General features: G+C 40.0%; 13 protein-coding genes across 13 annotated transcripts; 8 read left to right on the top strand and 5 right to left on the bottom strand. All coding sequences in view use genetic code 12, as the record gives it.

Moving 5' to 3' along the window:
- Positions 1-65: 65 nt before the first annotated feature.
- On the bottom strand, positions 66-2,511 carry CHT3 (Cht3p; the record flags this gene model as incomplete). Its single annotated transcript, XM_007373251.1, has 1 exon — positions 66-2,511. One exon carries the CDS (start codon positions 2,363-2,365, stop codon positions 944-946), a length of 1,422 nt encoding a protein of 473 aa, XP_007373313.1.
- Positions 96-836, top strand: SPAPADRAFT_48850 (uncharacterized protein; the record flags this gene model as incomplete). Its single annotated transcript, XM_007373252.1, has 1 exon — positions 96-836. One exon carries the CDS (start codon positions 96-98, stop codon positions 834-836), a length of 741 nt encoding a protein of 246 aa, XP_007373314.1.
- Positions 2,512-5,281: 2,770 nt separating the features above from the next.
- INO1 (inositol-3-phosphate synthase) lies at positions 5,282-6,937 on the top strand (the record flags this gene model as incomplete). Its single annotated transcript, XM_007373250.1, has 1 exon — positions 5,282-6,937. The coding sequence occupies one exon, from the start codon at positions 5,818-5,820 to the stop codon at positions 6,862-6,864; it is 1,047 nt and encodes a 348-aa protein (XP_007373312.1).
- Positions 6,938-7,230: 293 nt separating this feature from the next.
- SPAPADRAFT_64959 (uncharacterized protein) lies at positions 7,231-8,096 on the top strand (the record flags this gene model as incomplete). The annotated part of the gene is made up of 1 exon (XM_007373249.1): positions 7,231-8,096. The coding sequence occupies one exon, from the start codon at positions 7,406-7,408 to the stop codon at positions 8,006-8,008; it is 603 nt and encodes a 200-aa protein (XP_007373311.1).
- A 2,268-nt stretch (positions 8,097-10,364) lies between these two features.
- Positions 10,365-12,717, top strand: FAA4 (long-chain fatty acid-CoA ligase; the record flags this gene model as incomplete). The annotated part of the gene is made up of 1 exon (XM_007373248.1): positions 10,365-12,717. One exon carries the CDS (start codon positions 10,928-10,930, stop codon positions 12,596-12,598), a length of 1,671 nt encoding a protein of 556 aa, XP_007373310.1.
- Positions 12,718-12,727: 10 nt separating this feature from the next.
- SPAPADRAFT_59088 (asparaginase) lies at positions 12,728-14,612 on the bottom strand (the record flags this gene model as incomplete). The annotated part of the gene is made up of 1 exon (XM_007373247.1): positions 12,728-14,612. The coding sequence occupies one exon, from the start codon at positions 14,528-14,530 to the stop codon at positions 13,307-13,309; it is 1,224 nt and encodes a 407-aa protein (XP_007373309.1).
- A 661-nt stretch (positions 14,613-15,273) lies between these two features.
- Positions 15,274-15,615, top strand: SPAPADRAFT_134291 (uncharacterized protein; the record flags this gene model as incomplete). Its single annotated transcript, XM_007373246.1, has 1 exon — positions 15,274-15,615. The coding sequence occupies one exon, from the start codon at positions 15,274-15,276 to the stop codon at positions 15,613-15,615; it is 342 nt and encodes a 113-aa protein (XP_007373308.1).
- Positions 15,616-15,669: 54 nt separating this feature from the next.
- SPAPADRAFT_133774 (uncharacterized protein) lies at positions 15,670-19,704 on the bottom strand (the record flags this gene model as incomplete). The annotated part of the gene is made up of 1 exon (XM_007373245.1): positions 15,670-19,704. One exon carries the CDS (start codon positions 19,702-19,704, stop codon positions 15,670-15,672), a length of 4,035 nt encoding a protein of 1,344 aa, XP_007373307.1.
- A 296-nt stretch (positions 19,705-20,000) lies between these two features.
- On the top strand, positions 20,001-22,922 carry AHA1 (Aha1p; the record flags this gene model as incomplete). The annotated part of the gene is made up of 1 exon (XM_007373242.1): positions 20,001-22,922. The coding sequence occupies one exon, from the start codon at positions 21,062-21,064 to the stop codon at positions 22,100-22,102; it is 1,041 nt and encodes a 346-aa protein (XP_007373304.1).
- Positions 20,049-20,855, top strand: PUP1 (proteasome core particle subunit beta 2; the record flags this gene model as incomplete). Its single annotated transcript, XM_007373244.1, has 1 exon — positions 20,049-20,855. One exon carries the CDS (start codon positions 20,049-20,051, stop codon positions 20,853-20,855), a length of 807 nt encoding a protein of 268 aa, XP_007373306.1.
- Positions 22,119-22,898, bottom strand: SPAPADRAFT_133465 (21S rRNA (uridine2791-2'-O) methyltransferase; the record flags this gene model as incomplete). Its single annotated transcript, XM_007373243.1, has 1 exon — positions 22,119-22,898. One exon carries the CDS (start codon positions 22,896-22,898, stop codon positions 22,119-22,121), a length of 780 nt encoding a protein of 259 aa, XP_007373305.1.
- Positions 22,923-23,115: 193 nt separating the features above from the next.
- Positions 23,116-26,545, bottom strand: UTP5 (Utp5p; the record flags this gene model as incomplete). Its single annotated transcript, XM_007373240.1, has 2 exons — positions 23,116-23,174; positions 23,375-26,545. One exon carries the CDS (start codon positions 26,474-26,476, stop codon positions 24,551-24,553), a length of 1,926 nt encoding a protein of 641 aa, XP_007373302.1.
- On the top strand, positions 23,151-24,493 carry FDH3 (bifunctional alcohol dehydrogenase/S-(hydroxymethyl)glutathione dehydrogenase; the record flags this gene model as incomplete). Its single annotated transcript, XM_007373241.1, has 2 exons — positions 23,151-23,174; positions 23,375-24,493. The coding sequence occupies 2 exons, from the start codon at positions 23,151-23,153 to the stop codon at positions 24,491-24,493; spliced, it is 1,143 nt and encodes a 380-aa protein (XP_007373303.1).
- Positions 26,546-26,547: the final 2 nt, after the last annotated feature.

Here is a 26,547-nt window from a genome sequence, read left to right as displayed (position 1 = left end):
TCTAGTTTAATTTTTTTTTTCTCCCTCCCTCTAACTCTCTCTCTCGTATCCAACACACTTTTACTAATGGGGTTGCAAACAAAATACGCAATAGCATGATAAAAGCCATCAAGCCATATATGTTCACACCACTACGAAGGGAAATAGTACGATCAGTCTCTCTCAAAGCTGGTGAAATTCAAGGAATATCCGAATATTTCGAGTACTGCACGTTCAATAAAATTGACCCCCAGTCTACGGTATTCCGGGGAACATTATACGAGTTACTTGCCAAAGATATCCTTGAAAAGGCATTCCATTTCAAGAATCTCATCAAAGCCGGTGGTCCAGGAGATGACGGGTTGGATTTGATTGGTCAATGGGATCTTTCTTATTTCTACCACAAATCTCTCAGTTTGTTTCCTAATCTGGATGTGGACCAGCGATCAGTCATACACTACTCCAAAGAAAAAGACACTACACAAAAGGATAATATTTCTTTGCAGACCGAGATTAATGTATTGGTTCAATGTAAGAACTTCAAAGCGAAGTTGAAACCAGGCGCTATTAAAGAGCTCAGTGGAATTTATTACCACCATAGAGCAAACCCCAAAACAACAATTATGGTTCTTGTAACTCCGCAAATTCTTACAAAACAAGCATTAAAACTGTTTGAAGGAACATTGTTCCCCATGATGTGTGTTCACATATCAAGTCCATTAAACCTTACTGGTAATCCCTATGCTCTAGAAGAATATTCTGGAGGAGAATACTTGGGCATGCATCTTAATAAGGCGGGACAGGAGTTCCTCTCTGGCCTACATTTAGAGGATTTACTAGGCAAACGAGGCATTTGATATCATGTATATAATAAAGGTATCCTGTGTAACTATGTAATAACAAGGAGAGAAGAAAAAAAATATAAAACCATTAAAAGAACCGAAATTTTATCCAAGCATCCTCATTAGAATACACCCGTAGGCTTTCCATATACTGTTTGTAAATGTGTTATTGTTGTTTTAACTTGGTAGCTTGTTTGTACCGTAACGAGCGTTGTTGGTGCGTAGACAAATTCGGTGAATACTTTAGTAGCTGTATTTGTATTTGTGGTGGTGGATCTGGATGATGTTGGAGTGGTTGATGATGATGATGATGATGTGGTGGTGGTGGAACTAGTTGTAGTACTAGTTGGGACGGTACTGGAAGAAACAGTTGAACTGGAAGTTGAGATAAGAGTACTTGAGGAGGATGTGATAACAGATGATGATGTGAGGATAGAACTGGTACTGGATGATATGGTACTGGATGAAGTGGTACTGGATGAAGTGGTACTGGATGAAGTGGTACTAGATGAAGTGGTACTAGATGAGGTGGTACTAGATGAGGTGGTACTAGATGAGGCGGTGGAAACTGTGTTAGGTGAAGCAACAGATGGAGCTTCAGCTACAAGAGCCTTCATATCATGGACATAAGTGTTACCATTAGCATCAATATTAGCCCAAGCTTGAGAAGCATCCCATAACGAAATACCACCAAAATATGGAGACAGCATAAGCTGTGGGGTAATATAATTGCTAACTAGATTAGGAGCAACATACCCACTACCAGCAGCAGTTTGAGAACCAGGTAATCCAGCAAACAATTTGACATTCTTATTAGGAGAGGTATTCTGAGCATAATTCAACCAAGTGTCCCAGTTAAACTGTCCTTGCAATGAACAATAGTTATTGTAGAATTGAATAAACACAAAGTCAATATAACTATCTTGTAACAATGGCCCAACAGAAGCATCAGGATAAGGACATTGAGGAGCAGCACCAAGGTAATAGGTTTTGGAAGAATCAGTTGCAAACAACTTTCTTAAACTGTCAGCAAGAGTGGCGTATCCTGCTGGCATATTGTTTTCAATATCAAAATCAAAACCATCAAGAACAGAATCGAAAAATGGACGTTGGTCGGGAGTCAAATTCTTACTGTTTCCAAATAAATCCCACAATGTTTGTGCAAAAGCAGGAGCTTCGGCATCGGTCATACTGTAAGAACCAGCGGCACCACCGAGAGAAAGTAAGATTACTTTTCCTTCAGCTTGACAAGTCTTGATATCCTCAGCGATTGTTTGACATTGCAAGATTCCATCAGCAGTAGCCGTCCCTTCACAAGCATTGGCAAAGTTCATATTCACTGGGTCAGGGAAAACGTGTATGAATGAAAGAATGATAATGTCAACATCAGGGGAGTTACAATAGTATGACAATCTCTGTTGGCTTCCTGCCTGTCCTGCTGAGTTTTGACCCCAGTATACGACGACGTTGGAATTGCTGTGAGGGTCAAATCCAAAGACTTGAATTAAAAATGTAAAAACTAGTATCACAGTAGTGAGGACCATTCTGTTTGTATTAGGATTAGATATTACTAGCAAAGTTTGTAGACTATATTATATGCATAAAACTTCCGGAAGAAATGAGAAAAATGGGGCACATTATATACACCGGATAAATGAAACAGAGCTTCTGATTGTTCTTGGGTCAAAACCTATTTTAGTGGTTTGCAATTAAATTACACTTTTTTTGCAGTTGTATTTTTTTATTTTTTGGAGAGCTTAATTGTGTAAAAAGTATAACACCTACCCTTTTGGATTGTTTCAATGCATGATATTTTACGTTTTCATCCATTGCATTACCCGAATGGAACAAATAATAGGATGATGCTTTTTTACGACAATGAAGAGATGCTGGATGTTAGTGTTTTAGTATTATCGGAGGCGTCGGTCGACTGCGAACAATGAACTGTAAACCAGCCATGCTGAGAAAAGTACGATTATTTTTTTCAAGCAACAAGAAAAATATTTTTTTTTTTTAATCTGAGATCTGCCATTGTAAAAATCAAGGATCATGCATTGGTAATGGGATCATACTCTTTACTAAAACCAGGTTAGAGACTTGCACCTGGTTACGAATAAGCTAACTCAACCGTGGTTAATGATCACCGTTGAATTAGATTGCGGATCAGCAGTTAGCACCTGTGTCACACTTGACTTTAAACTTTGGCCAGAGCTGCAAATCTCGACCGATCAACCACGTTAAACTAACCTTCCAACCGCCTGAATTTGTCCCCACTTACTTTATCATACTGGTAACTACACCATGATACGATAGTTGTCATTCTAAGAAATTGTGACATTGCTACTGACGTCGTTGACGTTACACCACGATGCCCAATGTCCTTACTAGAAATGGCTGGCAAAAAAATATAATTTAGGCTACGATTAAAAAATTGCTGCGGTCGGAAAAAAAAAAAAAAAATTCTGCCAAAATTTAGCCATTTGCCCTGCATACACTAAACTTTATAATCATCTTTAAATTACGTTGTAAAAGTTAATTTTAGATTTATATAACTAATTATGCCAAGTCAAATGTCTAGAGTGAAGCTGGCAAGTTGTCTTAAAAGACAATCCAATAGTAATAGCAAACTAAACTGGAGGTGTTAATTAAGGCGAAATGCCGTCCAAACAAATAGTCAGATTTTCATTCCACACTGAAACATGTGAGACACTTTTAAGAGGACAGATCTCGTAATAACCGACGTATTTATCGGAATGTGTCATAATTTTAAGTCACCAGAAAGGCTTGGGAGTGATCCAATGGTGTAAATGTAGGTAAGTTGTCGTGTGTAGTAAATGAAAACGAGTGTTTTTATGGCAACATGCATAATCTTACAGTAATTTCGTCAATATTCTGACGAATTGGCTGGATTGGATTTTTAATTGGGTAACTTTGTTTAAAACATTCAAGACTTGTATATTTTGATGGCTGGATGTAGAATGTAATCCTTTTCTTGGTGAGTAATCAACAAATGATGTTTGATCCATAAATCAGACAATTTTTATTGTAACCAACCTATAACTGACCAATTGTCATATAGAAACACGAGCTCCTCTCATTGTAAAAAATAACTTTCTAAAGACAGCTAGCAAGCAAATTAAGGAAAAATTAACTCGAATACTTTACTCGAGTAATATCAACTTCACATTGCCACAATCAAGTTCATTGCTAACTCTTTTCTTGGTTAAGGATTTCTAAGAATATGTTTAGGGTTAATTATCCAGCACTTCGATAGTAGAGGATAGTAGTTAAAGCAAAGGTGTTTAAGGTCTGGTTTGAAACCCGCTAATAATCAACCATATAGAATATCATTTAATTTTGGAGATACAACTGATAACCCTAGATTCTTATATTGATAGTTGCTGAGTATGCATGTTATTACAAGAGATTATAGTAGAATAAAAGGAGTAGGATACCTCACCTACAAAATTCTACAGAAGACATATTACGAGAAACTTAACTATTAGAGTATTCTAGAATCATGAGACTAGCGAGTGGAACATTGGCCATGGGAGAGCTCGGCTCTACCATCTGCTTGGAGCTTCCACTTAGCTAAGCCTTGATATTTTTCAGTGTCGCTTCATTGGCTGTCGACACAACTGTTGGATTCATTTCCAAATCCATAAAGCAATTAGTAAGAGACGTGCCAAATATGGATGTTTATCCGTTCGTCTTGACGTGTAAAGCACACTAAAAGTTCTTAATCAAATACATTAGTAATTGTTTACAATTGACTTAATAGTTTGTTGTGGCTGTGATCAAAATTGAACTGTACACGTATATTCCATATCATTTTACAGGTTAGCCCCTTTTTCCCAAAATGGAAAAAACCCACTTCTTTCGTCATAGTACATTTACCAAATGTAAATATAAAACCTTCAGAGTTATAATAACAATTCAATTGAATAATGGAAACCATGTCGTCAGTTGCTTACACAAATATTCCAATTGAAGGGTCAAACGATTGTTATAATTATAACAATGATAATTTGGAGGTTTGACCAATGAAAACATTTAAAAAAAAATCTTTCACGTGCGCTTGCCAACAAAAATTTTTTTTTCCGTTGATGTAAACACCCACATTTGATTCCGCCGAAATTTCGGCGGAATTTACAGATTTAACGTGAATGTTATTGTTCCCCCTTCCATTGTTTCCACCCATTCTACATGTAAAACACATGAATTTACATTTTAGCTACGATTGATAAATATCCCGCACTATTAAATTCCGGCGAAGTTAAAAAATAATTATCCAATTTTCTAAGGTATTCCACATCACCCTGACTTTTTTTTTAACTTTCAAAGGGCACACCCCTATTTTGCTACGCAATTGCTATAAATACGGATGTAATTTCCACTTTTTCATTTTTCCTCTCTTGGCTTACTCTCCTTTTCTTTTTTTTTAAGAACTTTCTTTTCTTAGATTCAAACACAAATAATCATGTCTATCAACTTCAACTCTACAAAGACTTACGTTAAGGAAGATCACCAATACACTAAGTTTACTTACGAAAACTCAGTTGTTGAAAAGGATTCCAATGGTAAATTCCACGTCACTCCTACTGCTGTTGACTACGAATTCAAGTTAGACTTGAAGGTTCCAAAGGTTGGTTTGTTATTAGTTGGTATTGGTGGTAACAACGGTACTACTTTAGTTGGTTCTATTTTGGCTAACAAGAACAACATTTCTTTTGAAAACAAGGAAGGTGTTGTCAAGCCAAACTATTATGGTTCCGTCACTCAAGCTTCTACTATCAAGCTTGGTATTGACAAGGAAACTGGTAACGATGTCTACGCTCCTTTCAACTCCTTTGTTCCATTTGTTAACCCAAATGACTTGGTTGTTTCTGGTTGGGATATCTCTGGTGCTTCTTTAGACCAAGCCATGAAGAGAGCCAAGGTTTTGGATGTCAGTTTACAAAAGCAATTGTACCCATACATTGAAAACCAAAAGCCAATGCCTTCTATTTACTACCCAGATTTCATTGCCCTTAACCAAAAGGACAGAGCTGACAACATCTTCAACAAGACCGAAAGTGGTGAAGTCAGAACTGATAACAAGTGGGCTGATGTTGAACGTATCAGAAAGGATATCCGTGAATTCAAGGCTAAGAACGATTTAGACAAGGTTATTGTTTTATGGACTGCCAACACTGAAAGATATGCCGATGTTATTGCCAATGTCAATGACACTTCTGACAACTTGTTGGAAGCCATCAAGAGCAACCACGAAGAAATTGCTCCATCTACTGTTTTCGCTGTTGCTTCTATCTTGGAAAAGGTTCCTTACATTAATGGTTCCCCACAAAACACTTTCGTTCCAGGTGTTATTGAATTAGCTGAAAAGTACGATTCTTTTATTGGTGGAGATGATTTCAAGTCTGGTCAAACCAAGATCAAGTCTGTCTTGGCTCAATTCTTGGTTGATGCTGGTATCAAACCATTATCCATTGCTTCATACAACCACTTGGGTAACAATGATGGTTACAACTTGTCTGCTCCAAAGCAATTCCGTTCCAAGGAAATCTCCAAGCAATCTGTTGTTGATGACATGATTGAATCTAACGAAATCTTGTATAACAAGGAATCCGGTGACAAGGTTGATCACTGTATTGTTATCAAGTACGTTCCAGCCGTTGGTGATTCCAAGGTTGCTATGGATGAATACTACTCTGAATTGATGCTTGGTGGACACAACAAGATTTCTATCCACAATGTCTGTGAAGACTCCTTATTGGCCACCCCATTGATTATTGATTTGGTCATTATGTCTGAATTCTTGTCCCGTGTTCAATATAAGAAGGTTGACGAAGAACAATACCATGATTTCTACTCTGTCTTGACCTTGTTGTCTTACTGGTTGAAGGCTCCATTATCAAGACCAGGGTTCAAGCCAATCAACGGTTTAAACAAGCAAAGACAAGCCTTGGAAAACTTGTTGAGATTATTGGTTGGATTACCTGTCAACAATGAATTGAGATTCGAAGAAAGATTATTGGTTTAATTTTTGCTAGAGTTTTACTTTTAGAAGCTGGGGTGCTACGATATACGTAATTTAATAATTTAATTGTAATTTGAAAGAAAATTTACTCAGTGTAGAGCATGTCACGAGACAATTTAGGATTTGAGTATACCCACTTCTATTTTGTAATAGCTTTTTGTTGGTTAGTAAGTTTAACCACTTGGCACAATGACACAAATATAAGAACACCTTCTGAGGCGGACTATAATAAAAGCTTATGTTTCATTTGGAAGAAATTCTTGAATTATGCTTTACCCCCTCTACCATGGTGCGATTTGTAACGAAGTTAAATTTGACATTTTCTTGGTAACACACATTATACCAAAAAAATGTAACTAAAAAGGTTTTGATTCCAACTATAGGTATGTTTATTTACACAAGATGATGATGGTGGGAATGCCCATCCCGTAAGAGGCAGGTCCTTGGAAATCAGCTTCCAGCAGCTATAAAAGTAATTGGTAATTCCTAATTTCTCTCCTGTTTTGCATAATTTATCCCCATCAAAACTCCAATTATTTCTATTATGAAGCTTTCAATCTTATATTACGTTGCTTTCACTGCAGCTTATATCCAAAAAAGAGATTCTGACTTATGTATTGCTGATTGTGTCATGAAAGTGGAAGCTAAAAGCCCCAAATGTATATCGTTTTTCAAAGACATTGTGGCAATGAAGAAATGTATTTGTGCTCAAGATAGCACTTACTGGAACCCATTGGTTGAATGTGTTGCTGACTGTCCTGGCTATGCTGATGAGGCAGAAGCTGGTGCCAGTATTATGAAGGCTAGTTTCTGTGCTGCTAATGCGCAAGTTGAACCTATTGCTGATGATGAAAAAGCCGCTTCCACTTCTTCTAAAACCAGTTCTTCCACTTCATCTAAAACCAGTTCTTCCTCTTCTTCTAAAACTAGTTCTGCTACCTCTTCTAAAACCAGTTCTGCTACTTCTTCAACCAGTGGAACCACCAGTGGAACTGGCAGTAAAACTACTGGTTCCCAGACATCTTCTGGATCCACAACTTCTTCAACTAGTACCAAGTCCACTACTTCACATATCACCAACAAAGGATCCGCTGCTGAAACAAAGATTGACTCTTTAATGGGATTGTTGATGCTTGCCTTGTTTTAGGTTTGCTACAAAATTGCTGATTTTTATATGATTCTTTAACTTACTCTTTAATGTGTTTGTCTTTATATTTGAAATACATTTTTTATTCAACAAAAATGCGCAAAAGAACAATTTGTATGATCTGTATGTTAGATTATGCAAGAATTATTATTTTTAGGAAGATCAAATGACTTTATGAAACTTGACCTAGCAAAAACTTTTGAGTGGTTCCCCATTTGTTGCAATTGCACGCGAAAAATAACATATACCCCACTCGGTTCCACATAAGCGAGGCTCGCTTGAGGGGAGAAAGAAATCGCCAGAAGTAGTGTGAAGGTGAGTTATCGAACTGATACATGTTGTATCTCCTGAATTGCATGTTAAATTAGGATCAAACAGCTGCTCGTTAAATGTGTTTCTGGAATGTTATCTGTAAGCTTATAAGATTGTGTGAAAATCTAAATCAAGAAACATTTTTCAAAAAAAGTAAAAAGGAAAGCACCCCGGAGGGGATGAAAAAGGTTTCACCCATATGGTAAATTCACCTATATGGGAAATTCAACCTAAAAAAAACACACCCCTTGTTCGATTTTGTAAAAAAAAAAAAGAATATCTTGCATCTTTCTTTCCTGTACTTGTGGTTCTGCAAGTATGCAAATTACGAAAACAAAAAAACTCCGAATCTCTAGTTTGTAAGACATGCTTGAGGTTGCAGCTACGATGTATAAAAATGTAGCTTCTGCTAAACACACAAGATGTTGGGTAATTTGTCCGGGTAATGGATATTTCTCTAATCTTTCAACCTAATTTGGAAAAATATGTTGGAAGTGGAGATATTTATTTCAATTTTTGACCAAAATTTCCAGAAAATAAAATCCAAAATTAAGTCGAATGATTATGCAGAAGGAGGAAAGCTTGATTAATTCATTAGATGGCTTAGGTATCATTAAAGTATCGTAGCTGGGGAAGCTTACAAACAAGTTTAATAGATGAGTTGCTTCTGTATCGCCATGAACGGCGCAGCAATTACATGGGGAGATGACGTCACCTTATGGCAAGAAAAATCCCAGAATGCTTTTCTAGAATATAATGGCCAGATTAAATTTTCAAAATATTTTTCAAAATCAATGGGCATCTAACCATGACTAAATCTATTTCTACCCTCTATTTTGTTTTTAGTTGCAATTTTCGTTTAATGTGCAACGCAACAGCTGTCGTGACAAAAAAAAAGAAAGACATACTAATTCTTGTCAATGTTGCGGATAACCCAGCTCAAACGAGCAAACAAAAGACGTCTATCAAAAAGAGGAAATATTGATAAGACTACCTCTTTTGATAATGTGGGGTGGGTGTTTTGATGAGTGGGGAACGAAACGAACAAATTTAACTTTTAGAAATCTTGCATGTAAAGAAGCAGTGGGATTATTGTTCTTATACTAATACGGTAAATTGCTCGCACTGAGAAGACAAAAACCATGGTTGTCACCTTCACAGAAGTTGCAAGAAAAAAATAATGACCAAAGTTCTGCCTAGAGATTAACTCCTAAGGTAACGTAATACGATACCCCAGACTGTATCTAATAAACCCAACATTTGACTGTATGCAGGAAGGAACTAAAAATTTAAAACTTTTGGTACCTGAACGGTCATCATGTGATGAATTGCAAAAAAAAAAGGCAACAAGATTTCCTAACTGGGGTTATCAGTAACTCTATCTTGGATGGATGGATATGGATAAACGGGGAGAAATGGGGAGGGAAATAAAGTTTAAAATATAGACAGATTACCTATCTTGCATGTTTTTCCAACCCAGTTGTAGTCTGATTTGTTGTAGCATTTCAAACAGCGCAACGATGTGATTAGTTGTTGCAAATATGCAAAAGTCAGGTCATACATAGGATGATTAATGCAACGGTTTGTCAACCCTCCGTGGCGAGAAAATCCGCCCGAGAAGAGCATTGGCTTGGGCACAGATACCGAGCCAATGTATAGGGGTTGCAAGTTTGCGACAGCAAAGAGAAAGAAAATTAATGACGAGAACTGAAATACAATCTCATGCCGAGCTTTTACTTTATTAGGTTTTAAAAATACTGGTCCTATGGAAACTTTTTCCCCCCATCTACCCAAGAAAACAATCAAATTGCAAAAATTGCCCATAACAAAGACCACTAAAAGATTTAGACAATCTTACACTGCAAACAAAGAAAAAATAATAAAGTATAATACCGACGCAAAAAAAAAAAAAAAAGACGCAGGCAAAAAAAAAAAAGTTTAAAAAAAAGAAATTTTTCGGGTGCCTTTTCTTTTCCCATGTTTGGTATTACCACATTTTTGTCCCCACTTGCTTCTTGTGATCGGTTTAGTATTTGATTCCCAACATTTGCCATCTAAACAATTCAATTGACTGTTTTCCCTTTTTTTTTCTTCTTTCTTTTTCTGCAACCAGGTTCTACTTCCTTTTCTTTGGTTAATCTATTAGGAACTTAGTACAGTACATATCAATCATATCTAACAATGGCTCCTCCAGTAACTGTTCCTGTTGGTGAAGCTCGTCCTGGTGAAACCGCACCAAGAAGAAAATACGCCAATCGCGATGCTACCCTCATCAGACCTCGTGATTCCAACGCCACCACCATTCCTGAATTCCTTGACGAATGTTTTGCTAGAAACGGCAACACTAGAGCGATGGGGTGGAGAAAGTTGAAGGAAATCCACGCGGAAAAGAAGGAAGTCACTAAGATTGTTAACGGTGAAGCCACCAAGGTCGAAAAGGAATGGCTTTACTATGAAATGTCCGATTACCAATACATCTCGTATCCTGAATTACTGAAATTGATTAAGGTATACTCTAAGGGTTTGCTTGAAATTGGAATCAAGCCAAACCAAGAAAACAAGGTGATGATTTTCCATGGCACTTCCCACTACTGGTTACAAACCTTTATGGCTTGTGCATATCAAAATATCCCAATTGTTACCGCCTATGATACTCTTGGTGAACGTGGTTTGACCCATTCCCTTGTTCAAACCGAATCCGATGCCATTTTCACTGAGCCTCAATTATTGAGTGCTTTAATTGAACCTTTGAAGAAGGCCACCCATGTCAAGACCATTATCCACAGTGAACCAATTGACGAAAAAGACACCAGACATGGTGGTAAGTTGTACAAGAATGCCCAAAAGGCCAAAGCCAAGATTCTTGAAATTAGACCTGATATCAAGTTTATCTCCTACGATGAAATCCTTGAGCTCGGTAAGACTTCCAAGAATGAGACACACTATCCTAAACCTGAAGACTTATTATGTATCATGTACACCTCTGGTTCTACCGGTGATCCAAAGGGGGTTGTTATCAGCAACACGAACCTTTTGGCTGCCATTGGTGGGTTATCTGAAATTGCAGATCATAAATTGGTGCAACCTCATGATCGTGTTATTGCATTCTTACCCTTGGCTCATATTTTCGAAATGATGTTTGAATGTATCAGTATGTGGTGGGGTGTCCCATTGGGTTATGCCAATGTCAAGACTTTAACTGATGCCAGTTGCAGAAATTGTGAATCTGATTTAGCTGCTTTCAAGCCAACAGTCATGGTTGGGGTTGCTGCCGTGTGGGAATCCGTGAGAAAGGGTATTCTTGCTAAGGTTGGCCAAGCTTCTCCATTACAGCAAAAGATTTTCTGGTCTGCTTACAAGGCCAAGAGTGTTCTTAGTCATTACCATATCCCTGGTGCCAATATCTTTGATGTTGTGTTCAAGAAGGTTAAGCAAGCTACTGGTGGTCATTTGAGACTTATTTTGAATGGTGGGTCGCCTATCTCGGTCGATGCTCAAGTTTTCCTTTCTAACTTGATTAGTCCTATGTTGTTGGGTTACGGGTTGACTGAAACCTGTGCCAATGCCACTGTGACCGAGCCAGAACGTTTAGAACCAGGTGTTTTGGGTACCTTGACTGGTGCCATTACTGCCAAATTAATTGATGTGCCCGATGCAGGATACTTTGCCAAGGACAACCAAGGGGAAATTCTTCTTCAAGGTGCTTGTATTACCAAGGAATATTTCAAGAACGAAGCTGAAACAGCCGAAGCTTTTACTGAAGATGGTTGGTTCAAGACTGGTGATATTGGTGAATGGACTTCTAACGGTGGATTAAAGATTATTGACCGTAGAAAGAACTTGGTCAAGACCTTGAATGGGGAATATATTGCCTTGGAAAAGTTGGAATCAGTTTACAGATCGTCACCTCTCGTGCTTAATGTTTGTGTTTACGCTGATCAAACCCAAGTCAAACCAGTTGCTATTGTTTTACCTGCTGAAGCTACTTTAAGAAAACACTTGGTTAGTGAACATGTTTACAGTCAAGCCGATATTGATAAGACCGAATTTGCTGCCTTGTGCCATGATCCAAAGGTTGCCTCTTCATTCACCAAGAGTCTTATTTCTACCGGTACTCACCAAGGCTTGAAGGGTATTGAATTGATTCAAAATGTTGTTCTTTTAGACGATGAATGGACTCCACAAAACGGATTTGTGACATCAGCACAAAAGTTACAAAGAAAGAAGATTTTAGCTAGTTGTAAAGACAGAGTTGATGCTGCTTACAAGGGAAAATAAGTTTGATTTCCGTCTAAGGGGAGTTGTTTTTTTTATAGGAAGTAATTTTTTTTTTTATATATATAGTAATGTTTACTTGATAGTGTAACTGTCTCATCATAATATAGGTGTTAATAACTGAAGAGTTTTAGTAGATGATGTAGTTTTCAAGTGCACATCTAGTGCAAGTTTTAAACCTCGGTCTTGTTCAATGTGGGTGCTTTGATATATGTATGTTATTAAACACATCTATGATTGTTCCGAGGCAGAATGCTGTCAATCTGATAATTTTTTTTGCTTGTAGACAATAAAACCTGTCAAACAATGGAAACAAAGTAATAATAAGCGACTCGCTCGGGCGACATCGGAAATTAGCTAATTTATTAGATAAACACATCACAAAGCTATAGCCTCGGCTCACTGGTTGCTATAATTGGAAGAGCGCCACGTTTTTTTATTTTTTTTAATAAAGCAGTTTCCAGAAAGATCTGATGAGTTACGGCATAACAAAGGTAATTCCACGCGTATCTGCATGACCGCCTAGTTCGTAAATTGTTGCCAGATTTTTCAAATGAATCTGCAGTAAAGTTGCTACGTCATTGTAATGCACGTATAATCTAAGGGGGGGGGACAAGCCAGATCTAATCTAGATCAGCCGCGGATAGACAACGATTGCATATTCACACATTTTGCCAAATTAAGTAATATTCTAGATGTGTCTACTTACCACTACACCCTACTGAAAACCTGCTTGATTTCTCGTAAGCCATACCCTTCATTCAAACAAAGCTGCAACAAGATTCTTGCCTTTTGCGGATTTAAATATCCGCCAGCCACAGCATTGGCAAAGAGAACCATAGAATCCTTGCTAGTGACTTGTGGCAATGATCCAAGAGGCACCATCCCGTCCATCAGTCTTTTACTGTAGATCACGGGAAACTCTTCATCTAAGCCAAGATCAGCGAGGAACTGGTTGCTTATGTTCGACATACTTCCGGCTCCCATAGTTGCTAGCACTAACCCTTCTGCGCCAAGTTCAGAGATTGCCAATTGGATAAGCTTATTGTTTAATCCTTGGTGAGCATATATGATGGGCACTTCGGGGAGGGATTTCGTTTTCGTGGCATCTAAATGGAAATACGTCAACCCAAGTGGTTTTGAAGGTGGGTAATAATAATGAATTTCATTATTGACAAAGTTACCAACATATCCCTGACCAATGGACTTGAACGTATCTAATGAGTTTGCGTTTGATTTTGTTATGTAGAATCCCGACCCGATACGGTCATTCAATGCGATAAGGACGCCTCGGCCACGACTTTCCCTCGAGGAAGCAATCACAATAGCTTGATACAAGTTCATAGGTCCATCAGAGGAGATCGCAGTTGATGGTCTCATTGATCCGCAAAACACAATGGGTTTGAATGTATTGACGGTGGACTGGATGAAAAAGGCTGTTTCTTCCATGGTGTCTGTCCCATGCGTAATCACGATCCCATCAAACTTAGGCAAATCTTCTTGAATTTTCGAATACAACAACAAAAGCTCATCCGTGCCCATTTCCTTGGAATCTATATTTAAAACTTGTTCATACTCTAGCTGGCACGTGGTTGACAAATCAGGAATATTCTCGATCAACTCTTCGATAGTGAGATCAACTTGGTATCCCGCAGTTTGATGCGATGTGACACCCTTGGAGGCAATGGTACCACCGGTACCGAGAACTTTAATCACGGGTAAGGTGTCATACACGGATTGCTCGGAGCTCTGGTTGGATACCACAGAATTGGAACGGTATCTGAGTTTGAATGTAGGATGGTCGAAATCGCGAGTATCATTTTCAATCTCGACGGCAGTCTCACTAATGGTGCTTAATGGAACGAAACTGGTGATTGATGGGATAGACTCGGCGTATTCTGGACCGAAAAGGACATTCTTCTTGGAATCACTCATTGTAATAATAAACCTTATTGATCAAGTCAAGCTTTTGTAATGATAAGCTCAAATTAAAAACACGTTTCGAAATGCATCATTTATATTCGGTACCAGTTGTGGAGAATTTTTGAGAATTAACTATTTTTTTTTGCGCCGCACCAACGAACCTGCCAAACAATGCGATGCCCTATATTTTTATAAGGCATTTCCAACAAGGTTCGTTTCGATCCGGAACCTCCCTTGGTGTGGTTCCCTGCATACACGATAAACGTACGTGTAAGATTGCTAATCCATGCATTTGGTAGTGCTTGTTTTTTTTTACTTTGCCAAACATGTAGAAGTATTTCAACTGGACCCATTTTACAATCAAATATGACATTGGAGTAGTACACGATTGAATGTAAACAAACTGGAGGGAGGGTGCGGGCGGTCTTAATGCAAGAGATATAGTCGAGTTAGTACTTGTTTCAAGGTTGCAAATCCATTCTATGGTGGGCGTGGATACGTACTAAGAGTACCCAGTATGAGTCGCATGATTCAATATTTTCTTGGTTGATTCATACAATGTACTAGTTGATTATTCCAAACTCAACTGTGAACAGTGTCACACAATTGTCTATATTTGATGGTGTAGCTACTACTCTTTAATTCTCTATCCGCACAGTTAATTATTCAGACCAACCAAAAAAAAAAAAGATCAAATGCCAAACCCCTCAACTACCAAACACCATTAACCATACACATACATATCCACATCCAAAATGGGATTATTCTCTAGCAGTACTGAAACCGAAAAGACGAACTTCGCTCCAGCTAAAAAGGAACGTACCGTATGCTGGGAAAAACGAGACTTATTCTTTGACTGTCTCACCAAGAACAACATTGACAACTCATTAGACGCCAAGGAATTGCCCAAAGTCAATAGTGAATGCGGGAACGAAAAGAAAGAGTTTGAAGCAAGTTGTGTAAACAGTTGGATCAAATACTTTCAAGAAAAGAGATTCAACGATTTGACGAGAGCCAGATATATCGCTAAATTAGAAGCAGAGGGCGCTCAACCTATACCCATCAAGCTTGAGAGCAGCACCAGAAAGAAGAATTAACCGTGTGGTGTTACTTGTACATAGAATACTTTTTCTATTTAGTTAAATATAGAATTAGATTGCCATTATATACGTAGGTTCATGCCCCACATAATGTGCGCTCTCGGGAGCAAGCACCTCCAATACCGTCGCCCATTCGAATTCTCCTCGTTCTATAATAACAAAGCTGAGTTCCAATTCGAGTTTAGCTCCCGGTTGCAAGGGAACATCACTAATTTTATTCTGTAGCACCCCATTAAAGAGGATCTTCCGATCAATTGACAATTGCGCTTTAAACGAGACAGAAGTGGGGTGAATTGAACTCGTTATGGATCTCGGGATGGGTAAGTGTCTGATAATTCCCGTGATTGGACTCTCGGAATTATTGACAATTGTAGTTTTCAATATGTAGAATTCGTCAGCTTGCAAACAGTACTGGGTGCCTTGTTTCTCAAGCGGGGTATCCAGTTCATCACATATACTATGGTTGATCAAGATATTATCATACACTAGTATACTGCTATTCTTGGCTGTCAATCTCAATGGTCGTAAATCTATAGTTCCATGACGAGCATCATCACTGCCACTCCAAGAACCAGACAATTTCAACAAGATGTGGTCCCGAAGCCAAAATAATTTCTGCATTAATTTCTCTGCTTCCTCAGTGAGATTGTAATTCTTGACGAATTGTCGATTACGTAACGAAGGAATCGGTTTTGTAAAGTCAATTTCATTCGGTTTGATTCGTTTAATAGGGATCAAGAATCTCAGAGTCTTATCTGGGACTATGGAATCATTGATTTCAAACTCAACACTGTCAGAATACTTTAAATTAATCCTCAACTTATCCGTCCATGAATTCCGCAAATCTATAATGAACAAACAATAATCGGAAACATCTTTCTTCAGCTCAATCAATCCACTGATAAACTGCAACACCTGATTCAAATTGCCAGGATTGTGTTGATAGGTAACATCCAAACCTTGCAACAGAGACGCAAACAAGGGCAAGATATCACACCCTACAACTTCAATGGCTGGCATGACGGAGATATTCAACGGTATGTGAATATGCTTGACGAAACTGTTGGGGATATCATCACTATTCTTGTGTGCATAATCCAAAATGATCTTCAGCAAATCCATACCCTTTCTTCCAGTAACTTCGTAATCTATTTCAATGTCATCACCAGGTCCAATTGTCTTGTACTTTTCCGCGATTTCATCCTTGTTAACGATTCTGAATGGTTTGAATTTGACGAGTGCCCACTCAATCTCATACATCTCGGCGGCATCCAAGGTGTTTTGGACTCCGGCCAGATTCAACTTATTGTTCAAAGGTTCAATAGTAGAATCCCAAAAGGAAAATGACAAGTAGTTGATTGTCACTGGTGAGTGATTGGTTAATCTTATTGAAAAATCAAACTTTTCTCCATCAAGCAACATGATCCAGCCGTTAGTAACCAGTGTGTCAGTCAATGTCAAGGTTGGTTGGCGGGAAATGACATTTAGAACAAGTTTTCTTGTGGTTGCTCGTGACTCAATGGAGGCGTTTTTTAAATTAGCAATTACTTTATCAAGGGTGTTGGGAACTTCAGAAATGGAATGGTCAGTTATCTTGACAGATTTGGCGTATAGTTCCTTGTCCACAATAGGAAAGAATTGCGGTTTGCACGGACCAATAGAAGCTCTAAATCCAATAATCTTTAATTGACCAACATGCAATGCTCTAAATGCGACCAAGAACTGTTCGGTTGAATTAGGAGGCACGACCATCACTGACAGGGTTTGCGACGACGAGCTCGAGAAATTATTCGGCAGGGTCAGATTAACGGGTGATGCTTTCTTTGTCAATCCACGAACTTTGGTCATGGATGATGCTCGAATTGTGTTGTTGAGCAGTTGTTGTTGTGATGGTGATGGGTTTATAGCACGGATTAAACTTTTGATGGTTTCTACTTGGACATCACCTTCTGTGGCGATTTCCAAGTCATTGATTTCAATTTCAAACGCAAACGGATTCTGAAGGGTAATTTTCAAATGGTTTACGTCATCCTTGATCAATAGCTTGTCCTTCTCAAACACACTGACTTCGACGGTCTTTTGGTACGGATCAAAGAACGAATCGGTTGATTCTTGCAGGACACCATTCTCCAAATACTCATTAAATGGAATCAATTCATCGCGTTGCTTGGAATTGACAAATTTAGCCCGGCGAACCATGAATGGATCCCAATAAGGAACGCTAAGTGATAGCTTATCAATGGTGGATTGGAAAATCAAACTTTCGACTTTTTCCTTTAATCGAATCTGATCATCCTCGGGTAAGTTATGGGTATACCTAGTCAACAACAATGTACACAACTTCAACAAAAACTCTTTATCATTGATATTTTCCCCAATCTTCATACATAACTTGAGGAACTGGATTTGTAACGCAGGCCAGTTGCTTTGTGATTGGAAACTGGCAGCTTCGGCAGAGACTTCTGGTTCGGAATTGATACCATACAACACGAATAAGAAATCTACAATTTCTCGAATCGACTGGATCTGTCCCGGGGTGGTTGTACTCAGTTGTTTCTCCAAGTCAGGGAGAAGTCCCACTAGTAACGTCCGCAAAATGAATGCCCGTTTCCTCATCATCCCTAAATCAGAATACATGGACGCCAACACTGAGTAAATCCGACATTGGTCTATAATGGGCAAGTCCACGAGTTGTAATTGGAAAATCTTGTCGATTTCAGCAAGGATGTCCAGGCGGTAAAAGTAACCTTGATAAGTTGCACTCTCAGTTTTCTTCCCTCTTATGATATTTTCTAAATCTGTAGATGCCATTTCTCCATTAGATAGATGAAACCCAATCATGAGTCTAATATTACGCAAAATAGACTCAACGTAAACGATATCCGGAACCATATCCTCGAAATCGTTCGTGCTTAAATCATAGAACGATAATGCGCGCGACATTACAACATTCAAGAGTTCAGGGAGAGCCACAGTGTTCAAATCAGGCGTGGATGTGAGTGAATTCAACGTGAATCCATTGGTTGCACCCGAAAACGATGTTCTTGGTGATAAATTGGTGGTTATTTTCGAAGATTGGGAATCGATCGAGGACTTTCTCGGAGACAATGTAGGATCAGACAATGAGTTCATTTTACTCTTGGTCACTTGTAGGATAGGACACAAGATCTGACTGGGTAACGTATACTGTGATCCAATGAACTGAAGCAAGACAATACTCACGGCCATGCCTTCCAATGCACTCGCCAACCACAAGTAATCGTCACATTTGCGCAATGCCTGCAACCCTTCAATGAAGCTTTGCAACGCGTCGTGGTATTTTCCTGATAGCAAGTAAAAGTTACCCATGAGCTTCCTCTGGCGACCAAGATGTCGTAAATGTGTCTTTGATTTGGTTTCCATCGAGGTTGGTGCAGAGTTGCCGTTGAATGAGACTTTGAATGATGTTGATCCGCCCAAGGAGATTCGCTTCTGGGCCTTGTTGATAGCTTTAGTGAGAACGTGCGAGTCCGTGATTGACACTGGCGATCTCAATGTAATATTGGCAAATGACGATGCGTAGCTGTCCAATTCGTTCAAAAAGTTGCCACATATGTCACAAAATATTGTTTCTAATGCCGTGAGTTTGTTTGTGGTTCCATCATGATAAAACACATCCGGGTTGAGTTTGTTTAGTGATTCGACTTGGACCAGCGGTGTGTCGAACATGATAGAATTGGCCATTATGGTGGTGGGGAATCGCGTCTTGATTGCGTCCAAGTGTTGTTGAGCATTCAACTCTTCAGAGTATGTCCCCACTGCAATGACAATAAAGGTTTTGCGAAACGGTTCAAAGTCATGGAGAAAGATTGATTCCTGATCTATGGTGGTGGTGGTAAACTCTATAAATATTCTCCCATTGGGGAACGATGCTGGATTGAAATGCAGTAGGTCGGAATTTGGTGTGATGTCTAGTAATCGCACCTCGCTGACGTTGGAATGGAGTAGTTGCAAATATCGGGTGAAATTGGCCTTGGTGCAGTTGTTAATGGGGACAACAAGCACCTTGACTATTGCCGGCGCTATAAAGTTGTACTTGTCCGACATGAGCGTTGTACCAGTGAATCAGATGTTATGTACAGGTCTAAAACTGATTCAAAAGCGCCTCTGATCGATTATAACTGGTTAGTTGCAGCAAGTGTGGACAACAAGGGATTGTATGGTTGTCCCACTTTGGTTGTAAACTACGTATTTTGTTTGTCAAAACAGTTGGCCAAAGCACACGACCTTTTTTTATTCTGAGCGAGAATTTCGGGTCGTGTACTTTTGTCTGATTATCACTGAAAAACTGGAAGGCAAAACCACTAACATTCTTTATATCTTACACCAACTAGCACAGCTATATCGACCAATTGATCAAATAAAAAAAGACATCATTATCATCACACACAATGGCAGGACTAAATTTCGAAAACTACCAAAGAAATTCATACTTGTCCACCAAGGGGTTCGCCACACCAAGGGCCACTTCTACAGGTACCACCATTGTCGGATGCAAGTTCCCGGGTGGAGTAGTGATTGCTGCCGACACCAGAGCTACTTCAGGACCTATCGTCGCCGATAAGAATTGTGAAAAGTTACACAGGTTAGCACCCAAGATCTGGTGTGCTGGTGCCGGTACAGCTGCCGATACCGAAATGGTTACGCAATTGATTGCATCCAATTTGGAATTGCATGCGCTCTCCCAGAATAGAGAACCTCGTGTCATAACAGCATTGACGATGTTGAAACAACACTTGTTCAAGTATCAGGGCCATTTGGGTGCATATTTGATTTGTGCAGGTGTAGATCCTACTGGAGCCCACTTATTGTCGGTTCAAGCCCATGGGTCCACTGACATTGGGAAGTACCAATCCTTGGGTTCCGGTTCTTTAGCTGCTATGGCGGTATTGGAAACTAATTTCCGAGAAGATTTAACAAAAGAAGAGGCAATTAAGTTGTGTGCTGATGCAATTGAAGCGGGTATTTGGAACGATTTGGGTTCCGGTTCCAATGTCGATGTGTGTGTTATGGAAGTTGGCAAAGATGCCGAATTGTATAGAAATTATCTCACTCCGAATGTGAGATCGCAAAAGGCTAGATCGTACAAGTTTGCTCCTGGAACCACTGCCATTTTAAGAGAGAGCGTCCGCGATATCTTGGACGTCGAAGAGACTGTGGTATCATTTGACCAAATGGAAGTTGACACAGAGGCATAGTGGCGTGGTATGTGAATATAGATATACATATATACATATATACATACGCAAATGAACGAAGCGTTAAACCATATAAAGTATCCGTCCTGCATATAACCCCGGTTTTCTAGATTGTTCCATAGTAGCAATATATAAATATGGCCGCGAGCCCTTGTTGAAAATTTTACAACATTCCTTCCCTCCTCCCCCATATAAAACAACAAACAATGGTTGTCAACAATCCTAACAACTGGCACTGGGTCGATAAGAACTGTCTTCAATGGTCCAACGACTATTTCAAGGAAAAATTAACCAACCTTACCGTATCAGAAGGGAAATATACATGCACCATTGACGAAGTATCTTCTGTGGAAGGAGACGTAGACGTCTCTCAAAGAAAGGGAAAAGTTATTTCGTTATTTGATATCAGAATCGTGTTACGTTTCCAAGCCAAGATTGACAAAGAGCCAGTTAGTGGATCAATCACGATTCCGGAATTGGCATTTGATAGTGATTCTGACGGATTACAATTCGATATCAGTATCTACAATGAACACAGCGGAAACACCGAGATCAGCAGTTTTATTAAGAAGGCATTGTTGCCTAAGTTGCGAGATATATTGATGCAATTTGGTCCTGATTTGATTGAGACCAATAGCAAGGATATCCAATTGCCTTCAGACAACGTAAATTCGACTTTTACTAAGGCTAACCAGGAAGCTTCGGTACACCATAAGGAAGAAGCGCCAGTGAAGGCTTCTTCAACCGCAACCGCAACCGCAACCGCAAAACAGACCGTCCCTGCCAAATCTACTTCCCAACCAAAGGCCGCTGCCAGTTCATCCATTCCAAAGTATAACACATCCACCCTTCACTTGGAACCTACCTTCAACACCACTGCTGAACAATTGTACATAACCTTGTTGGAAGAATCAAGAATCGCCGCATGGACCAGGGCATATCCATTCATTGAAAGGTTCCCACCCAGCGAAGGATCAACATTCAAGTTCTTTGGTGGACTGGTGTCTGGGAAATTCTTGAAATTAGTACACAATGAACGTATTGTGCAATTATGGAGATTGGATGATTGGAAAGAAGGTCATTTCGCCGAGTTAGACATTCAAATCGTCCAGGGACAAAGTGAAACTAAACTCGTGGTTAAATTCACCGGTATCCCTATCGGCGAAGAAGATAGAGTCAAGGGTAACTTTGAAGAAATGTATGTACGTGCCATCAAGATTATCTTTGGATTCGGAGCAGTTTTATAGAATTTAATAAATACGGCTATATTGTTCCGTGAGGAAATATTTCATCTAGTGTAAGGTTGGGGTGTTTGTTTAGGCCGATTATGTACAATTCTCGCAGCTCATCTCGACTGGCCTTCGGTACCATCAAGTGAACTCGCTTAAACATGATTTCCATCAGTTCTTTCAAGAGTTTATCTTGTTTTCCGGAAAAGTACTTCATGACAAGAGATCCACCTGGCCGCAAGAGATTATGCGCGAGGATTATTGCTCCCGAGCAAAGATCCATACTGGCGAAATGATCAGCATCCTTCATTCCTGATGTGTTTGCCATCATGTCACTTATTATAAGGTCGACCGGGTGCGACGGTACTGACAGCACTTTCTTTGACTCGGCAGATTCGTGAGTAGCGATTTCCTCGGATACGCCTGCAAAATGGTCTCTAATCTTGTCATGGGTAGACTGTTTCAACATATCGCCCTGGATCAAGGTCGTCCCCACTGGAGGAGCATACCTGAGCAAATCAACCCCGAGTATGTCTGCCTTTACATTCTTGGTTCGTTCAACTGCCACTTGAGTCCATGCACCTGGAGCCGACCCCAAGTCTACAATATTGATGGCTTTCTTAAACAAGCGATACTTTTGATCAATCTCTATGAGTTTGTATGCGGCTCTTGATCTATAGAAATCCGTCTTGGATTGTTGGGTGTATATATCCTTGGACTTTCTCGCCAACCATAATGTTGATGACTTGCCAGACTTGTAGCGAACTTGCAAGAACGGTCTTATTGCGTTGTTGTATATGCAATGACTCACCATATCCTGGTAGCTGATTCGCAGATCATCATCGGAATAAAATTCCGCGTCTTTTTTCTAATCAAAGTAAATTAGGGTCGTCGCAAATTCATTCCCAATTGGGCAAAGTCATCCACCCGCCCGCAATCTCGCATTGCTGAGCAAAACTCTTCCCACTAACTATAAATTTTCAGATCCCCCCCTTTCTAAATTTTTACTTCAAAGTCACAATCATTTTGTTGAATTAATACCTTATAACACATCTACTTATACACAATGTCCGAATCTACTGTTGGAAAGGTATGTCGTAACATAGAACCACCACCCAAATTGGAGAAAGTGAAAGAAGCTAACGCCTCGAGATTCGTTTCGGATCCGGTTGAAATTTAAATGCTACTTTGTTGCAAGTTCACCCACCCCTCCACCCTGGCAGTTATGCATTTCCAATTGAGGTAGTAAAAAAAAATAACCCATTCATATACTAACTAACCAACATCTAGACTATCACTTGTAAGGCCGCTGTCGCTTGGGAAGCAGGCAAACCATTGTCCATCGAAGAAGTCGAAGTTGCCCCACCAAAGGCCCACGAAGTCAGAATCAAGATCTTAAACACCGGTGTGTGTCACACTGACGCCTACACCTTAAGTGGTGTTGACCCAGAAGGTGCATTCCCAGTTATCTTGGGACACGAAGGTGCCGGTATTGTTGAATCCGTAGGTGAAGGTGTCACCAGCGTCAAGGTCGGCGACCACGTTGTCGCCTTGTACACTCCTGAATGTAAGGAATGTAAGTTTTGCAAGTCCGGCAAGACCAACTTGTGTGGTAAGATCAGAGCTACTCAAGGTAAGGGTGTCATGCCTGATGGTACCTCCCGTTTCAAATGCAAAGGCCAAGACCTTTTGCATTTCATGGGTTGTTCTACCTTCTCCCAATACACTGTTGTTGCTGACATTTCCGTGGTTGCTGTTAACCCAGAAGCTAAGTTCGACAGAACCTGTTTGTTAGGATGTGGTATCACCACTGGTTACGGTGCTGCTACCATCACTGCCAATGTCCAAGAAGGTGACAATGTTGCCGTGTTCGGTGCTGGTTGTGTCGGGTTGTCTGCTGTTCAAGGTGCTGCCCAAAGAAAAGCCGGTAAGGTCATCGTGGTTGACATCAATGACAAGAAACAAGAATGGGCTACCAAGTTCGGAGCTACTGATTTCGTTAATCCAACTACTTTGCCAGAGGGCCAAACCATTGTCGACAAGTTGATTGAAATGACTGATGGTGGTTGTGACTACACTTTTGACTGTACTGGTAACGTCAATGTCATGAGAAACGCCTTGGAAGCCTGTCACAAGGGTTGGGGTACCTCTGTCATTATCGGGGTTGCTGCTGCCGGTAAGGAAATCTCCACTAGACCATTCCAATTGGTGACTGGTAGAGTATGGAAGGGTTCCGCTTTCGGTGGTGTTAAAGGTAGATCTCAATTACCTGGCCTTGTTGAAGACTACATGGCTGGTAAGTTAAAGGTTGATGAATTCATCACTCACAAACATCCTTTGGAAAAGATTAATACTGCTTTTGATGACATGCACCACGGTGATTGTATCAGAGCTGTCATCAACATGTGACTAGCCGGGTATAAACTCTAAATGTTTTTTACATGTAATGTATATTGTCTATAAATACTATGCGTCGATTTCTAGATCACTGTGTTCATCCAAATCAGCCACTGCTGGGATGTCCCCATCGTCATCTTCTTCTTCCTCCTCCTCTTCGTCTTCGCTTTCTATGTAGTCATCTTCTCCTTCAAACTCCATGAGTTCATCCTCGTCGATTTCCCCATTGAATTGGGCATCATCGAGTTCTTCAATGTATTCAACATCACTCTCACCAGCATGGTCTTCGTCTTGGTACTCTTCGGTCAAAAGCTCATTCTTCAATTCATTCTGTTCATACAACATGTTTAACCTCCCTTGCAATTCCAACAACCTTGGCATGGTATCGGCCTTCTTGATCAAGACCGAGTGTAAACTGGACAACTTGACACTAAGGTTAGGTAAAGAAGCAATGACTGCACCATGGATGACAAGAATCCACTTGAGCCAGTAGTTCAACTGGTCGAACCTTGAAGATTGACGTTGAATCTTTTCACTCAATCTGTCCAACAACACCACAGCTAAATACGGATTCAATCTGGAGATGGTATTTTGGATGATTTGGGGATCACGATTGGTCAACACGGTTTCGAGCAAACTTTGATCGTTATTCTTGAGCGATTGGGAAAGAATCACAGCAAGAGATGCCCCGGTTCTTGCGTCTTCGAGTTTCTTCTTGGCTGGTTTGGGTTTGTCCATGGCCAATCGGTCCAATTTTTCAGCGAGAGATTCTTCTTGCTCGCTTTCTTCTCCTTCATCTTCATCGTCCTTGTCTAAGTCGCGGATGTTGGTTCCGTCACTGACGATGGCGTGGCCCTCGCTATAGAGTTTAGCGGCGGCAACGTCGTGCCCGGACACTGTATGTTGGGTGGTTTTTAAGTCTGGTCTGGCCTTTGAAATTGTTTGCGATTCAAGGCTGAACTTTCCGGTTTCGTCTATCCATTGCACGCTGTCAAAGAACGGGATGGATGAATTTTCCAACCATGTGAACAATACGGAGTCGTCGTTGATGGATATGGAGTTGATGCGCAAATTTGAGTCCTGGGGACTTTTGATTTCTGGTTCGGGACGGGATAATTTGATGGCGGCGTTGGATGAACGAGATGTTGTTCCTTGTGGTTGCTTTCTCTTTTTCTTCTTTGGTGTGGTGGTGGTGGTGTTGTTGCTGTCGGACAATGGGTCGTTAAACACTTCCAAGTTCCCGTTTTCGTTTATAGCAACTAATATCGACTTGTCGTTTCTGATCCCGACAGATATCTCCAATACGGACGACAGCGACACAAACACAGCCTTGGTGGTTACTTTATCCACCAGGTACAAATTGACAAACCGGTCTCCCTTGGCGCTAGTCAAGAACAATTCTGGGTGGTCGGGAACTGGAACGAGACTATTCACTGGTTGTATGTGGCCGGGGAATGTCTTTACCATTCTCTTGTTTCCTGCGTCCACCAAGTAGATCGCATGAGATCCTAATAATAAGTGCACTTGGCCATTGTATACAATGGTAGAAATTCGATTTATGGAGTCGACACCTTCAATCACGTCGCCGATTTTGAAACTTTGGATAAGGGTGTATGAGTCCATGTTCCATTCATACACATTGCCTTCTATGTCAGAGGACCATCCAGTATGGGTAGTTTTCGAATAGTGAAAATCAGTTATGGATACATTTGCGCTGCTGGTCAATTCGGCCACAATCTCGTTGGTTTGGGGTGAATAAACAAGAATGGATCCCTTGGTCAAACACACGGCCAAGAGTTGAACACTGGAGTTTATCCATTGCAACTGGGTTATCTTGTTTGCTTTGTCTAAGTTGAAGGATGCATTTAATGACGATTGAGATGGGTTGACGGATTGCACCTTGATCTGGTGCGTGTCCAAGGCGACAAGCGCGGTGGCTAGGTATCCATTACTAGGATCAAACAGTGAACAGATTATCGGACCAGATGACGACATGATGGTTGATCCGCTGTGTGTAGTAATAGTAGTAGTAGTAGTAGTAAAAGTAGTAGTAGAGAAGTCGATGA

This window comes from Spathaspora passalidarum (assembly GCF_000223485.1).
Source record: "Spathaspora passalidarum NRRL Y-27907 unplaced genomic scaffold SPAPAscaffold_2, whole genome shotgun sequence".
NCBI classification, from domain to species: domain Eukaryota; kingdom Fungi; phylum Ascomycota; class Pichiomycetes; order Serinales; family Debaryomycetaceae; genus Spathaspora; species Spathaspora passalidarum.
The sequence above is the reverse complement of the archived record's forward strand: the minus strand, read 5'-3'. Positions and strand labels throughout refer to the sequence as shown.